Genomic DNA, 18,558 nt, shown 5'->3' on the forward strand with positions numbered 1-18,558 from the left:
TCCTCCAATGACCAGATATATGAGGAAATGCTCCTTCCTTTCAAAAGAATGACCTTATAAGCATTTACAGTTTGCAAAGGATATAGGTGCATTTTCTTATTTGAGCCTCACAATAACACTCTTCTATATGAGAGGATTATTAATTCTTATTTAAAAGCAGAAATAATGATTCAGAGAGGGAACTGAGTGACTTAAACAGTCATATATCTAGTGAGTGGAATAATCACAGGTTGAGATTAGTTTTTTTTTTTTGCCCTGAGGACAATGCCTTTAATATCTACACTTTTCTGCCTCCTTGATATGCTTATAAAATTGGGCACTATAAACATGCATGAAGGTGCTTTTGGGAAATCGTTCCTGGGAGAGTTATATGAATTAACAATGTGGTTGGAAGCATTATTAACTTAAGTTTATGGTCTGAACAGAGGAAATTATAAAGAAATAGCCAGTTTTAAGTGGTATCAGTCAGATTTTCAATGTAAATGAATTGGTAGTGATAGACGGTGTGCAGTTTAGGACTAAAGATGAAATCCATCATCGTATAATTACAAATATTCAGAGGAATGGACCTATAATTTAAGACAATGGAGAGGGCTTAGGTGCACCCAAGAAATAGCTACAAGAAATAATTAACTTGGATAAGATACACTAATCTGAATGGATGGAATTTGATGCCCTGTTAGCCTTGTTGTTTAGGGAAGGGTGAAATGGGCTGAGGCAACTGGGACTCTGAAACTAAGTTCCAAGGACACTTACAGACATGGGTAAAAGGCAAGGTGCCAGTGTTCCCTGTGAAATCTTATGGCAAAAGGCTTTGAAATTTAATTTACATAGGAAGAACCTTAAAGGTTAGTGGAGCTATTCATAGTCTGTTTGGCTCTAAGCTGTGGCTGCTAATAGCATTATACTGAGATGCAGGTATGAGTTCTCATAATATTCATTTAAATTGTTTGAGCGATCTGAAAATTTGCTCAAGTGAGAGTCATTGGTCCACTGTTATCTCTCACTCTGACTCTCATGACACTTATAGTCTTCAAAAGAATTTGAGGAGAAAAATTAGTTAAGCTTTATTGTTAGCCCTTTGTGATGTAAAGTATGTTAAGGTTAAAATCTTTTATTTGAATAGCTTTAAGCATAAAACTTAAATGGTGGCAAAGTATAAATAAGGAAAACTTTAAAAAGAAATCCAGTTTTATTTCTTTCATACTTCTAGGTTATCAAAGTACCAACATGTAGAGTTTCTTACAAAATCTGCTTTAATGAGCAAATAAGTAATTTATAGTTAACAGCACTTGATTTCACTTCAAAGAACACACAGGCATTTGAAAAGTGTTTTTCTGAACCTAGCAATATCAATTTTCTCAGCAATTTCTCTTTTCTAAAACAGTGAAAAGGTAAATGTTAAGCTAGCCCCTGTCCAAATTACTATACTATATGAATGGCGTCTAAAGAATTCAACGTGTCACTGAATTTGCCTTTTTCTAAAGGAAACTGATTCATTATTTTCAAATTATTTTACAGGATCCTTCAAACCAAAAATGTGGCGGGAGAAAGAAAACCGTGTCATTCAGCAGCATGCCGTCGGAGAAGAAGATCAGCAGCGCGAGCGACTGCATTAGCTTCATGCAAGCAGGCTGTGAGCTGAAGAAAGTCCGGCCCAATTCTCGCATCTACAACCGTTTTTTCATGCTGGACCCCGACCTCCAGGCTCTTCGCTGGGAACCTTCCAAGAAAGATCTCGAGAAAGCTAAGCTTGATATTTCTGCCATAAAAGAAATCAGACTGGGGAAGAACACGGAAACATTTAGAAACAATGGTCTTGCTGACCAAATTTGTGAGGATTGTGCCTTTTCTATCCTCCATGGGGAAAACTATGAGTCTCTGGACCTAGTTGCTAATTCAGCAGATGTAGCTAACATCTGGGTGTCAGGGTTACGGTACCTGGTTTCTCGAAGTAAACAACCCCTTGATTTTATGGAGGGCAACCAGAACACACCAAGGTTTATGTGGTTGAAAACAGTGTTTGAAGCAGCAGATGTTGATGGGAATGGGATTATGTTGGAAGACACCTCTGTAGAGTTAATAAAACAACTCAACCCTACCCTGAAGGAATCCAAGATCAGGTTAAAGTTTAAAGAAATCCAGAAGAGTAAAGAAAAACTAACCACCCGAGTGACAGAAGAGGAATTTTGTGAAGCTTTTTGTGAACTCTGCACCAGGCCAGAAGTCTATTTCTTACTTGTACAGATATCTAAAAACAAAGAATATTTGGATGCCAATGATCTGATGCTCTTTTTAGAAGCCGAGCAAGGAGTCACCCATATCACCGAGGATATGTGCTTAGACATTATTCGAAGATATGAATTTTCTGAAGAGGGACGTCAAAAAGGGTTTCTTGCAATTGATGGCTTTACCCAGTATTTGTTGTCACCAGAATGTGATATTTTTGATCCTGAGCAAAAAAAGGTGGCCCAAGATATGACCCAGCCATTATCTCACTACTACATCAGTGCCTCTCATAATACCTATCTCATAGAGGACCAGTTCAGGGGGCCGGCTGATATTAATGGGTATGTTAGAGCTTTGAAAATGGGCTGTCGAAGCATTGAACTTGATATAAGTGATGGTCCAGACAATGAACCAATTCTTTGTAATCGAAATAACATGACAACACACCTTTCCTTTCGAAGTGTCATAGAAGTGATAAATAAATTTGCCTTTGTTGCTTCTGAGTATCCACTCATTCTGTGCTTGGGGAATCACTGCTCCATACCACAGCAGAAGGTAATGGCTCAACAGATGAAAACGGTCTTTGGCACTAAACTCTATACCGAAGCACCTTTGCCATCAGAATCCTACCTCCCATCACCAGAAAAATTAAAAAGAATGATCATTGTGAAAGGAAAGAAATTGCCTTCTGATTCAGATGCATTAGAAGGAGAAGTAACAGATGAAGATGAGGAAGCTGAAATGTCTCGAAGGATGTCAGCAGATTATAATGGTGAGCAGAAACAAATCTGGCTGTGCAGAGAGCTCTCTGATTTGGTATCTATTTGTAAGTCTGTTCAGTACAGAGATTTTGAACTGTCTATGAAGAACCAAAACTACTGGGAAATGTGTTCATTTAGTGAAACAGAGGCCAGCCGTATTGCCAATGAATACCCAGAGGATTTTGTGAATTATAATAAGAAGTTCTTATCAAGAATCTATCCAAGTGCCATGAGGATTGATTCTAGTAACTTGAATCCACAGGACTTCTGGAATTGTGGCTGTCAGATTGTGGCAATGAATTTTCAGACTCCGGGGCCCATGATGGACCTCCACACAGGCTGGTTTCTCCAAAATGGAGGATGCGGTTATGTTCTGAGGCCATCCATCATGCGGGACGAGGTTTCCTACTTCAGTGCGAATACAAAGGGCATTGTTCCCGGTGTGTCTCCTCTAGCGCTTCACATCAAGATCATCAGTGGCCAGAATTTCCCAAAGCCCAAGGGAGCCTGCGCCAAAGGCGATGTCATAGATCCCTATGTCTGCATAGAGATCCATGGAATACCAGCTGACTGTGCAGAACAAAGAACTAAAACTGTACAACAAAACAGTGATAACCCTATTTTTGATGAAACTTTTGAGTTTCAAGTTAACCTACCTGAGCTGGCCATGATCCGTTTTGTCATTCTGGATGATGACTACATTGGGGATGAATTTATAGGGCAATACACAATTCCGTTTGAGTGTTTGCAGCCTGGATATCGACATGTTCCCCTGCGCTCTTTTGTGGGTGACATCATGGAGCACGTAACTCTTTTTGTCCACATAGCAATAACCAATCGAAGTGGAGGAGGAAAGGCACAGAAGCGCAGCCTTTCAGTGAGAATGGGGAAGAAAGTTCGAGAGTATACCATGCTCAGGAACGTTGGTCTTAAAACCATAGATGACATCTTTAAAATAGCAGTTCATCCCTTACGAGAAGCCATAGACATGAGAGAAAATATGCAGGTAGGAAAAATCCTATTTATTTTGACACCACCCTTACCAGTGAACACTATGATTTAGTAATGATCTGATTCACTAGATAATTATTAGAAAGGTAGTATATACCCAGTACCACTGAATTAAGTTCAGTTTTGCCCATGATAAAACAGATGTATTTTATGTTTGCAATTGTGCATGCTATGTTAAATTTGACCTGCATTAAGCCAGTTAATGGGCTATCAATGTAGTAAAATGCTCCATATCTATTAAGTATCCCTAGTATATAACCATATGGGGTGTGTATATGAAATGTGAAAAGAATAGAATATAAAATATTATATGTGTGTAATATATAAAATATATGTACAAACACCTGCATAATAATTATAACTATATGTATAAAATATTTGTGGATATGAGCATGGAAGGAAACTTAAAGTCATATAAAACAAGTTTAATGCCTATCAGATTTTTTTTTGTTTAAATGTACAAAAATAATAAATTACTCTTCACAAGAGCTTAACAAATCTAAACAAACAAAAATGAACTTGTTGAAAACTTTTTATTCTTCTCTTAGAATTTGGTTTAATAGTTTAATGGAAAGAATATAGATTCTGGATTAAACTCTATCCCCATGTAATTTCAAGCAAATTATTTCAGGTTTATCAGCACTGGTTTTCTTCACATAAGGTAAGAAAAATGGTAGTACTTACACCACAGAATTATGAGACTTAAATGAGAGTGCATATAGATTGCCCAGTCTTCAGCATATAGAAGTTCAATGTTAGTTTCTTTCTGTTCTTCAATGCTTGTAATCAGAGATGGCTGCAAACTTCTTTCTTTAATACTATTTAATATACTCATTCTAGGCTTCCGTAACTGTGAAGCAATCAAACAAGTACTGAGTTCCTCAAGTGCACAAGGGGTTGGCTTGCAGAAGTGGAAGCAGTTTATGTATGAGAGCAAAATAGGAGAGGATTATTTTTCAATGTCCTTTATTTGCTCCTTTAGCTAATATTTTAATAGTAGTAACCGTCGCCAACAAACTCCTACTTTCAAGATAGAAAGCAAACTTGAAGAGATTCAGTAATTTCCCAAATATTGCAGTTAATAAATTGCAATGGCGGGCTTTAAATCCAGAATTGCCTACTACCCAAACCCATGATCATTCATGGTTTTAGTCACATGATGCCGAACCACTCACTCATCACTTGGTGAAAACTATTTTTAAATTACTTCACAGAGGAATTCTGGGATAGGTTTAAAAACAATTTTAAATAGCCAAAATGGCAAAAAATAATATGGTATGTAAACCACATGTAAATACTTAGGTTGTAAGGATTATTTAAAAATAGGCATCTAATGATTTTTTCTGACATAATTTTATAAGTTATATAAATCCCTATATTAAATTAGTTATGTCAGTTTACACCTAACTCTGTATGTTAGAGGTAGATTTTATATATTTCTATATAATTCTTGAAATATATCCTTTGCATATATTATGTATTTAAAATGTATATTAAAGAAACTTGGCTATGGATAAAGTTTTTCCAGGTAGTATTAATAATTTATATAATCTCAAAGTCTTTTGGGTTAAAGATAATTTGTAGCCTAATCAGTAGAGAAATGAATGCTATCATTGTCACTCAATTCACTGGGCACATATAAGGTTAGCTACTGTCCACTGTTAATAAAACAGAATAGTCATAATTCTTATTTCAAATGCTTTTTTAAAAAGCCTGTAACATGGACAAGTGCAGCTCTTCATGAAATGTGTTTTTATATGTGTGTCTGTCAAGCACATTTCTGTTGGGAGAACAAAGGAAGAACACCGACAGTTAGTCAAAAGGGGGGTGGTGAGTCCTAACTGCCTGCTACTTTGAGGGGAAACGCTCAAAGGAGATGCACTGTAATCAACAGCCACTGACAGGTTTTTATGATCATCATGATACAAATCAAATTAGATATTCATGACCAGCTAAGGCCAATTTGTGTGAATATTTCAGGGCTCTGCTTTGAAAAGCACTGTGTAGCCTTGGGTCATAAATAATCTTTGCTTTGGGACACATTAGTGGCACTTGCTAGAAGTTGAGGCAGGTGAAGTGTAATGGTGAATTAACTCTGTGTTACCTCTGTGCAAATCACAACATTTTTTGCTTGGTTATGATAGGGTTTGCTTCAAATTACATATGTATTTAAGGGCACGCTTTTAATGAAAATACTTCTGTGTGAATGTGGAAGTGCTGGGGTGATGTGTCATGTGGTCAGAAGTGTAATTCCATGTTTTCTTCCCCACAGAATGCCATAGTGTCTATTAAGGAACTGTGTGGACTTCCTCCAATTGCCAGTCTGAAGCAGTGCCTGTTGACTGTGTCCTCTCGGCTCATCACCAGTGACAATACCCCCTCAGTCTCTCTTGTGATGAAAGACAACTTTCCTTATCTAGAGCCTCTGGGGGCAATTCCAGATGTACAGAAAAAGATGCTGGCTGCTTATGATCTGGTAGGAAATTATGGCTGTGTTTCTTATCTCTGTGTGTGGGAAATCATATTGCAGAGGCTCTTTTGTGGAACTCTAATGAGTAACGCAGAGTGATTGCCTTTGAAACTCAGATTGGGGATGGCAGGCAGAGCCAGCCCGCCCAGCTTCCCTCAAGCCCCAGTGGAGACCTCTGAGGCTGTGCTTTGAGCCCAGAGCTCCACAGACTGCAAATGGAAGGTCTTTGCTTTAGCAAAAAATGAATTATTGATTAAGTCCTCAAAAGTATACACATCTCGTCATCTCAGTGACTTCAGCCTACAAAAAACCATTTAATGGCATACCCATAGGAAGGAAACTTAAGCTTCAGTGCTGCCTTATGATGGCTGAGACAAAATACTTTTAGGAATTTATATATATAAAGATTTTATTTATCTATTTATTTATAGAGAGGGGGGAAGAAAAGGAGAAAGAGAGGAGAGAAATATCAATGTGTGAAAGATAAATGGATTGGTTGCTTCTTGTGCACCCCCAACTGGGGACCTGGCCAGCAACCCAGGCATGTGCCCTAACTGGAAATTGAACCAGCAACCACTCAGTTCACCGGCTAATGCTCAATCCACTGAGCCACACCAGCCAGGGCAGGAATTTATATATATATATATATATTTTCATTTAATTTAATTTTTTAATATGCTTTATTGATTATGCTATTACAGTTGTCCCAATTTCTTTTCCTTTTCTTCCCCTACACCCAGTGACCTGCCCTCCCTCCAGTTGTCCCCCTCCCTTATTCCATGCCCATTGGTTGTGCATATAGTTCTTCTCAACATCTTCCTATCTACTCCACTCCCTGCCTCTACTATGCTTCTTAATTCCTGTGCCATCTCCCTCCCTTTACCCCCTTCTCCCTCACCGCTGACCTCCTCCCAAAATGTTCCCCATACCTATAATTCTTTTCCCACTCCCGTTGCCTACTTAGTTTGCCTTGTTTTGGTTCCCTAGCTTCTGTTGTTGGTTGTTGTGATACAGTTTTCATTTTAATGTTCATCGTTTTGATCCTCTTTCTTCTAAACAAGTCCCTTTAACATTTCATATAACAGTGGTTTGGATCTGATTAACTCCTTCAGTTTTACTTTGTCCTGGAAGCACTTTCTCTGCCCTTCTATTCTGAATGACAGCTTCGCTGGATAGATTAATCGTGGTTGCAGGTTTTTGCTTTTCATTACTTTGAATATTTCTTGCCAGTGCCTTCTTGCCTGCAGAGTTTCTTTTGAGAAATCAGCTGAGAGTCTTATTGGGACCCCTTTGTACATAATTCTCTTCTTCTCTCTTGCTGTTTTTAAGATTCTCTCTTTATCCTTAATTTTTGACATTTTGATTATTATGTGTCTTGGTGTGGTTCTCCCTGGGTCCAGTTTTTTTGGAACTCTCTATGCTTCCTGGACCTGTAAGTCTATTTCCTTCCCCAAGTTCGGAAAGTTCTGCTTCATTATCTTTTCACATAATTTTTCAATTTCTAGTTCTTCTTCACCTTCTGGCAATCCTATGATTCGGATGTTGGCCCACTTATAGCTGTCCCATAGGTTTCTGAGCCTCTCCTCATTTGCCTCACTTTTCATTCTCTCTTTCTGCACTGGTTGACTGTTATTTCCCTATGTTTTGATTTGTTGATTTGATCCCTGGTTTTCTCTCCCTCACCACTAGTTTTATATGTTTTTGTTCATTTCAGCAGGACTAGCCTTCATTTCTTCCCCATCCTGTTTAAGATCTGCTGTTAGGTCTGTAAGCGCTTTTATAACCAAAGCTCTGAACTGTGCCTCAGAAAGATTTCCTATCTGCTGCTTCGTTAGATTAGATATTTGCTTTCTGGTCAGCTGAGTCACCGGGATCTCTGTCATGATCTGTGCCATCCTGACAGTTTTGTGTTTACCTTTGCTTCCTGGGCGGGGCTGTCACACCTTCTACACTATAAGGTGCGGAGCCCCGTGCACTCATCACAACCAGCTGACCCTTCTCACCAATTTGTGGCATTTTCTGTGGGGGTGGAGGTCTAAGATGGATTTCTGCCATTTACTCTCTGCTGACAGACTGGAAGCCTCCTCCTCAGTCCCCACCCCCTCTGGGCTTCACAGTCCAAGGCAATGGGGGTCTGTCTTTGCCGGCATTGGAATCGCAAGCTGATGGGTCTGGTCTGCAGCTGGGGTGCTCCCCAGGTGCTTCTTGTCTCCCCTTAAGTACAGGTGTCTGTGCTTACCGCGATCTCACTGCCATTGCCGCTGCTGCCACCCCCGCTGCCAGCACAGCTTGACCTCTCTGCCCCAGCTTCACCCCTCCTACCTGTCCGGACGAGCACCACTTCTATATAACTTTATATGTTGGACTTCCATTTATTTTCTGGAACTTCTGGTTATTTCTGGTTTTACAGTAGTTGTATTCCTTCTTAGTTGTGGAGGGAGATGAAGCGTGTCAGTCTAGGCCTCCATCTTGGCTGGAAGGCTCCTAGGAATTTATATTTTTAAGTGAATATTATTCTCTCATTTTCCGGAATATATAATGGGCTTATGTAGCAATTAAATTTAAGACTAATTATATTTTTGAATTTTCTTACTCTGGAAAAAAATTAAGGAGCAAATGACAAATTGGTAAAATTTATTATGTATAAGCCAGATAAAGTAAATATCCTTAAAATAGAAAGAGTACTTAAAAATTGATAAGGAAAAATGGGGAAAAATCTTACATTAGTCAGGATCAAGTTTAGCTTAATGAAACTAAAAATGCAATCCAAGCATGGCTTAAAAATACAAACTTTTATTTTCTCACATTACAATCTGGAGACCAGCCATCCAAGGTGGCACTTCTCCAAAGCTGTTAGGAACCTAGTCTTCCTCTAGCTTTCTCTTTCACCATCTCTGTACCATCCTCATGGTCCAAAATGGCTGCTGAAGCTCCAGCCATAATATCTACATTTCAACCAACAGGGATAATAAAGAGAAAATATAGGGCAATAGCTTTCCCTTTAAGGACATTTCTCTGAAATAGCGTAGATCATTTTTGCTCATATTTCAGCCCTGAAGTTGACATATAGACACATTTAGATGCGAAAGAGGATGAGAATTGTCTTTATCTCTAAATGTCCAACTGAAAGCCATCTCTACTGTTACTAAGAAATAGAGGGATAATGGGTGTTAGGGGATAACCAATTTTTTTGTCTCAGAAGTAAATAGGCAATTCATGTGTCTCCTATCCTTAAAAATATAATGGAAATATGAAAACATATTTAACTTTAAAAAACATTTTAAATTAAAGATATTAAAGAAATGTAGTGAAATACTTCCCCTCTCCATTAAATTGGCATTTTTTATAAAATCAGTATTTCTGATAAAGAATTTTAATAAGGTAGACAATGCCATTCACTAGTGGGAAAAATAAATTGACATAATTTAGGGGGAGAAAAATTTGACAATGAAATTAAAAATATTTATCCTATTTGATCTATATATATCCAGGATATTATTCTAAGCCAACAGATTTGTACACAAACATTTATACTTAAAAATGTCAACACAGAGGAATTGGTTAAATGAAATATAGTAAACCGTATTATGGGCTCCTTTGAAACCATTAAAATCATGTGTTAGAGGAATATATAATGATGTGAAGTTTTTGATGCTGCTATGTTTTGTGAAAAAAGTCTGGTTCCAAAAATATACTCTATAGTATTTAAACTGTATTTATATGTATACACATTTAAAATTCTAATTTGTGTGAATATTCCAGTGTTCTGGAAAATTTTTTTTTTTTTGTGTGTGTATGCTTTTATATATTTTTTGTATTTCCCAAACTCTGTATAATCAACCTGAGTAATTTTCATAGTTGAATAAAAATAAATGTTAAGGCAAAAAAGAATAATATTTTATCATTGAAAAACAAGTAGAGGAGAGACTTTTGGGATATGCATCCTGCAATTGAAACAGAAAAAAACCCCACAGAGCGTATTCTGTTTATGAATAATTGTACCTTTTTTAAACCGTACTTCATGGTTGCTGGGGGTAAAAGTTCGCTTATTGCCTATATCTCATTTTTCATCAAATCAATTTTTCATCATAAAAGCAGGGACTGAAAGCTATTCCGTGAATAGGTATAATTGCCATCTATGAGGTGAAATTAGGGTACTAGTTGCCATAGAGACAGACAGTAGAAATCACTTATTTTCCCAATTCCCTTTAAAGCAAAGAAAGAAAAATTATTACTGTGAGGGGAGCCTGCTACCCTGGAGCTGGGCTGGTAATAAGCAGAAAAAGCACTTGGACTGTAGTGGCCAATTTCCATTTCACACCCCCACATATACAATGGTGTTTTGTTTCAGTGTTATCTTCTGGAGCCAAATCTGAACATTAGCCATTTCTCATTTGTATTTTTAAAACACAATTTTAAATTGCAGGCGTAGTATGGTTTTCCAAAACTTAAAGTAAAAAGTTACAGTGGAAAACAGAAATGCTTGTAATGATGTCTTCATTTATAGTTTCCTATGGAATGATTTTTTAATTTTGTTAGGAATTTGAGTGTATTAAATATCATTCTATCAAACTATAATCTCAGTAGACTGTGGATGTGTTCAAAAACACTATTGACATCTCTTTTGGTTATTTTTTTAGGGAGTGGGGTGGGTAGGGACAGATACAGGTCATGATCTTGGCCTTGAATGTTAAAATGCCATTTTCACTTTCTAGGATTTGCATTGTATTGGTTGGCATCTTTGATACTCTTAGTGAATTAGTGTTAGTATTTATTTTAAGAATGTCTCCTGAGATACTCTGTAGATCCAGAGCGATCATTTAAAAACATAAATTACATCATGTCACTTTCCTGTTTTAAAATTGCCCAGTAGTTTCCCATGACAATAAATGGAAATTCCTCACTGTGGCCCATGGGGCTGTCTAGGATCTAGCCTTGCCTGTCCCAGCCTCACCATCATACCCTCATCCCCTCATCCCCTCAAACCCTCTCTTCGGTTCACTCCCTGTGTCTAATGGGCTTGCTTGCTTTCTTCAGTCAGACCAACAAGCTTGTTCTCATTTACGGGCCATTTTATTTGTGGTTTCTTCTGCCTAGAAAGTTCTGTTTTTCATGGATAGTTGCTTCATATCCTTTAATTCTTAGCTCAAATATCATATCCTCAGAGAAGCTGTCCCTACCTGTCACTTTATCACCTACCTCTGATTTCCATCATTCTACTTAGCAGCATCAAAAACTATTTTGCTTGACTTTTTGTTTAATTTCTGTTCTTCTCCTTTACCCCTCAGTTTGAATGTTTAACTTTGTGTGGACAGACACCCTGTCTATCTTGCATACCGCTGTTATCTCTGGCACCCAAGGCAGTTGCTGGCATGTAGTATGTTAGTTAATGTTAGTTAAATAAGATAAAAGCATCTGTTCTTGATGAAAACAGTGTAGTTCCCATTTTATAATTGAATGTGTTTTATGGTAAATCTTTAAATCTCCACTGTTTTACCTGAATGACACCATTCTAGCTAAATATTTTCCTGTCTTATTTGCAAAGTTACAAACCTATAGACTAAAGCAGAACTATAAGGACAGTAAAAAGACCAATAATTGCAAGGGGCTGGGAGAGGTAAGGTGAGAGAGGGAGAGATAAATAAGTGGCACATGGGAATTTTAAGGCAGTGAAACTATTCTCTATGATACTGAAGTAGGTGAATATATGTCATTATGCATTTGTAAGAACCCAATGGAATGTACAACTCAAACAGCGAGCCCTAATGTAGCCTGTGAACTTGACCTAATAATAATCTATCAATCTTTGCTCATGAATTGTGATATATGTATCACACTAATGCAAGATGGTAACAGTAGGAAAAACTGGTGGGAAGGGTGGAGTGAGAGGGTATATAGAAACTCTTTGTTTTTTCTTCTCTATCATTATGTAAACCTAAAACTTTTCATAAAAATAGAGTCTTAAAAAACCTTACAGACACTAATAAAAACTTACTTGGATGACTAATGTGGAAGACAAATCCAGGGTTATTGCCTGGTGGTGGTGGTAGTAGGTGGCAGATAATCTAAAATGAATAGCTTTCATGTTCAACCCAGACTCCAGTTGCTTAAATGTTTAGATTTCTCAAAAATGGTAATGAACTGTATATATGCCATCTAAGAGGAAAAGTTGTAACCACTAAAAATACACAGGACATGTTTAGAATAAAAAACCACCTGAAATAATTTTTTGAACATATGCAAATGTTTGGCTTATTTCAGTATCAAAAGAAACGAATCAGGAAACCAGGTAACCTACATTTATTGAAAGCTAATCCAATTGCATCAAACTATACTACTTATCAAGAGGAAATAAATGAAAGTATTTTAGAAAACATTGACCCCGAGTTCATCTGCACAAATATTTTTCTAAATTTAGCTTTTTCTCTAATGACCTCAGTTAACTCTAGCCCTTACCAAACTTATGGCCAATTTTAAGATTTAGAAATATTTCCTCTTGAGGGTTTTAAAAGTTATTCAGTATTAAAAGTCATTTTAACATTAATATTGCAATTATGATTCTGTTGTAGCATCTGTGTTGATATCAAGTAAGAAAAATCCAAATATATAATAGAATGGAGTTATTAACATGGAATAATTTTAGAAGATACTCCCCATGTCCATTCCATATCTCATTTAAAACATATGTTTGTTGTCTGCTCCTTGGTACTTGGAATTTCAAAATTACAATCAATTCCTTTGGATTAAGGCTTTTTATCTTTTTTAAAATGCAAAAATCTCTCCATGAGTAGTATCACATAGAAATCAGTAATTTGTACTGTTGAATGAATTTAACAGTTTCTGTCCTACCAGCAGGTTTTTATCTGAGAAAAGTAAAAGATCCTGATGACAAAGGGGTCTCCAAGTCTGGGAGAGGTGAGGGGGAGGTTGCTCAAGTAAATGCCATTTTTCTTGAGAGCAGTGCTATCTACAATTTCCCTTAACATGTGGATAGGGATATAGCTATGCAAATGCTTAGCTGACATTTAGTGCAACTGAAGCAGAGGTGACTCTCCTGGTATCAAACACATGTCACAGCCAGAGGCAGGAAGTGACAGCTTCTGAGAAACATGAAAGCAAACTGGGAACATTATCCATCAATAACTCAGACAAGTAGAAGAGGCCCTGAAAGTGGACGGTGGGATCGATGCTTCCTTGCCAGGCTAAGGGCACACAGAGGAGAGCTCTCGGCTGTTTCAGATGGCTTGCTACAATGCTATTCTGGTGACTCTGTGGCCATCAGGACAGTTTGTAACTGTCCCAAGAACTTAATTTAAAATCAGAATACTATTTCTAAGTGACCTGTCCCTTTATTCAGCCGTGACTTTTGGGAGAGGGGGGTTGGTGCTCAGGTCTCTGAAAGATTAAGCACCACTTCCCCATTGTGGATTTTCACATTCTCTTAGAAAATATCCCACTGAAGTAGGTCAATAGCCATAGAGTCACCACTTGGTCTTTTGAGGCTGTTAATATAGTACAATTATGTTTTGCAAATAAAAGTGATATGATGCAAACACAGGAGACTTCTGGCCAAGATGGAAGCCTAGACTGACATGTTCCATCTTCCTCTACAACTAAGAAGGAATACAACTACTGTGAAATCAGAAATAACCAGAAGTTCCAGAAATAAATGGAAGTCCAACGTATGAAGTTATAAAGAAGTGGTGCTTGTCCACACAGGTATGAGAGGTGAAGCTGGGGAGGAGAGTTCAAGCTGTGCTGTTTGTAGCAGCAGCAGTGACAGAGGCAGGATGGCAGTAAGCACAGACACCCTTATTTAGGGGGAGGTGAGAAGCACCTGGGGAGCACCCCTGGCTGCAGACCAAACCTGTCAGCTTGCGATTCCAAAACCAGGAAAGGCAGACCCCCATTTCCTTAGACTGTGAAGCCCAGAGAGGGTGGGGACTGAGGAGGAGGCTCCTGGTCTCTCAGCGGAGAGTGAACTGCAGGAATCCATCTTGGACCCCCCATCCCCAAAGAAAACGCCACAGCATGGTGAGACGGGTTGCCCGGTTGTGATGAGTGCATGAGGCTCTGCCCCCTATAGCATAGGAGCTGTGACAGATCTTCCCAGGAAGCAAAGGTAAACAAAATGGTCAGGATGGCACAGATCATGATAGAGATCCTGGTGATGCAGCTGACCAGACAGCAAATATCTAATTTAACGAAGCAGCAGATAGGAAATCTTTCTGAGGTTCAGTTCAGAGCTTTCATTATAAGAATGCTTACAGACCTGACAGCAGATCTTAAACAAGACAGGGAAGGAGTGAAGGCTAGTCCTGCTGAAACGAACAAAAACACATACGAAACTAGTGGTGAGGGAGAGAAAACCAAGGATCAAATCAACAAATTGGAACATAGGGAAAGAACAGTCAACCAGTGCAGAAAGAGGAAACAAGAAGTGAGCAAAATGAGGAGAGGCTCAGAAACTTATCGGATAGCTATAAGAAGGCCAACACCTGAATCATAGGTTGCCAGAAGGTGAAGAAGAAGAACTAGAAATTGAAAAATTATGTGAAAAGATAATGAAGCAGAACTTCCTTAACTTGGGAAAGGAAATAGACTTACAGGTACAGGAAGCATAGAGAGTTCCAAAAAACTGGACCCAGGGAGAACCACACCAAGACACATAATAATCAAAATGTCAAAAACTAAGGGTAAAGAGAGAATCTTAAAAGCAGCAAGAGAGGAGAAGAGAATTACATACAAAGGGGTCCCAATAAGACTCTCAGCTGATTTCTCAAAAGAAACTCTGCAGGCAAGAAGGCACTGGCAAGAAATATTCAAAGTAATGAAAAGCAAAAACCTGCAACCACGATTAATCTATCCAGCGAAGCTGTCATTCAGAATAGAAGGGCAGAGAAAGTGCTTCCAGGACAAAGTAAAACTGAAGGAGTTCATCAGATCCAAACCACTGTCATATGAAATGTTAAAGGGACTTGTTTACGAGAGAGAGGATCAAAACGATGAACATTAAAATGAAAACTGTATCACAACAACCAACAACAGAAGCTAGGGAATTGAAACAAAGGCAGACTAAGTAGGCAACGAGAGTGGGAAAAGAATTATAGGTACGGGGAACATTTTGGGGGGAGATCAGTGGGGAAGGGGAAGGGTGGAAAGGGAGGGAGATGGTACAGGAATTAAGAAGCATAGTAGGAGGGAGTGGAGTAGACAGGAAGATGTTGAGAAGAACTATATGCACAACCAACGGGCATGGACTAAGGGGAGGGGCAACTGGAGGGAGGGGGGGTCACTAAGAAAAAGGTGATATGATGCAAGGTTCTTGTTGTTGTTGTTTAGAATTAATTGTGCTCTTGGAGTTGTTTAAAATGAAGATTGGTTACGGAAAATGTTGGCTAGTGTGAGAGCCAGGAATGGAGATATTTGATTCTATAAATGTTTATGGAGCTTCTCTCGTGTGTGAGCCACCATGTTAAATGCTGTGGACGGTACAGCGTGCCCTGTGTTCCAGTAGCTCACAGTCAGGACAGGTGACCTGGCCAAGTCCAGCCCAGACCTGTGAGTCTGTGATTGGTGATCTGCTTATGTTCCTCTTCATTTAATATGAGGTTACAGTGGTGGGTGATGACACTGGAAAATGCTTAGCAGTTTCAGTAGAATACTATCAAAATTTGTTTGAATAAGTTTGGCTTTTTTCTTTTCTCACTAGTGTCCTTTTTATGCATGTAGTTTGAATATTATTTTAGAGACCCATCTCTAGACACAGCCCTAACATTTTACTCTAGTCACATTTCTACATTTGATTATAGGGCATCACTTGGATGTCTCAAAAAAAAAAAAGAAAACAAAATAACCCCCCAAAACAGAAATTTAATGGGTTTAAAACTGAGTTAATTTCTTTATTCCCTAGGGTACTCATTCACTCTTTTCTGACCACTGCAAAAGATACCACTGTGCCAACGGTCTTTAATTCCTCCAGATCTGTGCCAAATTCTCTCTCTCCATATTAATTCCATAAGTTTTTTTTTAATGTATAATTCAGTATCAATGAGACCTATTGCTTCTTTCCTCATGGTATTACTCTTTTATGTCCATTTTTTACATTGACTTAGCCAACGTTCTCAGCAGGCTCCCTTCACCTCCTGCTTGAATTTTTTAGTAGGCTAACTAGTCCCCCATCTAACCTTTATTTTCCCCAATTCAACAATTGGAATAATCATCCTCAAACCCTATTTTTGGCTTTTAACCAGCTTTGCAAAGCCTTCGCCTACCAGTGCTGTCTCATTGCCATCTTCACTTTCCATTTCCTTCTGTTTGAACCACCTCCTTCAATCAAGTGTTGTATTTGCCAGGCCTTTTTCATTCTCCGCCCTTTGTATTTCTATTCTATACCACCTAGAATAACTTCTGAGCTTTATTTCCCTCTCTATCAATGCCCAGCCCTTTGTTCTAACCTCCAGCAAAACTTACCTTATTAAGATTCATTTATTGACTTTAATCATGACATTCAATATATACCATATATAAAGAACTTTAGTAGATTCTCTGTAATACAGAGATGAATAAACAGAGACAGATACAGTACAAATAGCCATAATGTGAAGCATGACAGCTATTTTACTTGAGAGAAATATAAATAAAATGAGATAAGATCATGTGTATTTGCCACTTATAAAACACTATCTTTGACATCATTTTTGTGTCATTAAGCTTTTTATGAGTCAGCTCAACAAAGGTGTTTTGGATACCTATTACTGTGCAGGGTGCCAGGGGAAAGAAATGGTGTGAAGCAAAATTTCTATCTTTGAAGAATGGAAAATCCTGATAGGAAGGCAGGAGTTTCCCGCCAAAAAGGGAAAGAGCAGAGTCACACAGGGTCCAGAGGGTGAATGGCATGATGTTTTATGTTCTGAGGTCATTGAATCTAAGGACCTTGAGTCCTATGATGGACTTTTGCAGAGACTTGTAATGCACCCCCTACACTCATTCTTACCCCCTGTCAATGGAATTTTATTTACAAATAATTTATAAATATTGTCTAACGTTTATATAACTTTTTCTTTAGGTAGCTGAATTTTTATTTTTGTAATGTTCTCACCTGTCTATTTTTCAATAAATAGTCAAGAAGTATTTGCCTGATATATTTGGTCCATTTAAGTGTTTTAAATTAATGTGAAAACTTTTGGGTAGTTAGTGTTTTGGATACAGCATCCAGAAGTGGAGTAGTTACAGGGGACTACAACTGGAAAACATAAACCCAAAGCATTTTCTGAAAGTGACTTCTGTGCCGACTTATTTATCATTAACACAAAAGTTAAAACTTTACTGTGGTAACAGCAGCAGATTTTCTGAAGTTAAAAAAGAAATCGAAACATTCTACAGAACATGAGTCAAAGGTTATTTAATCTTTTACTAAGTCAGTGGGGGTGTGATTTGGAGAGCAGTTGATTTTGTTAGCATGGCCAGGAATCTAGCAAAAAGAGCTAATTGCTGTCTTTAATCACTCTTGCAATGGAATCAATATACTGGCAGATATCCTAATTAGGCCAACCATAATGAGTTGGGTTAAATACATTCTCTTCTGTCAGTATTATTACCAAGATATATTGAGCTTCAGGGTGGGAAAAAGTTGTAGGTATGTCTGCAGTAGTTTTGCTTATTGAAATCAATTCAAAATGAAATTAGATAAGGAAAGACTGTTCTTCCATCCCTCTCATTATGAAGTTTATGTGGAACTTGATATTAGTTTGCATTTCAAAAACTATGTTGACTTGGGTAGTGATGGAACCCAGAAAAAGAACGTCCCGCTGGCATGTGCCCATCCAGAGCTGGTTATTTAAAAACAAGATGTTGTTCACTTAGTGCCTTGAAGCTTCCTTCACTTGTAGGTGTGGCAATGTCTTCTGAAGCAGTTTCTGTACTATGGGAGAAGTGTCAGCACCTTGAAGGTTGACCCCATTTCTACTTGGTACCAGGGTCCCAAAGACACTAGATATCAGAGACAAATCAGCAAGCCAGTATTTCAGGCTGGCTCCTTTGTGGAATATTGTGTCTGTATCCTCAAAGTTCACTTTACATTCCTAA

General features: G+C 38.1%; 1 protein-coding gene across 1 annotated transcript in view; it reads left to right on the forward strand.

The window, feature by feature from the left end:
* Positions 1 to 1,530: 1,530 nt before the first annotated feature.
* Positions 1,531 to 18,558, forward strand: part of PLCL1 (phospholipase C like 1 (inactive)) — a 67,108-nt gene continuing 50,080 nt past the window's right edge. The window contains exons 1-2 of the mRNA XM_090282248.1: positions 1,531 to 3,996; positions 6,274 to 6,477. Coding sequence (XP_090138374.1) covers positions 1,576 to 3,996; positions 6,274 to 6,477 — 2,625 coding nt within the window. The 5' untranslated portion in view covers positions 1,531 to 1,575. The remainder of the gene's footprint in view (positions 3,997 to 6,273; positions 6,478 to 18,558) is intronic.

This window comes from Furipterus horrens, unplaced genomic scaffold (assembly GCF_987537825.1).
Source record: "Furipterus horrens unplaced genomic scaffold, mFurHor1.1.pri manual_scaffold_1, whole genome shotgun sequence".
NCBI lineage: Eukaryota > Metazoa > Chordata > Mammalia > Chiroptera > Furipteridae > Furipterus > Furipterus horrens.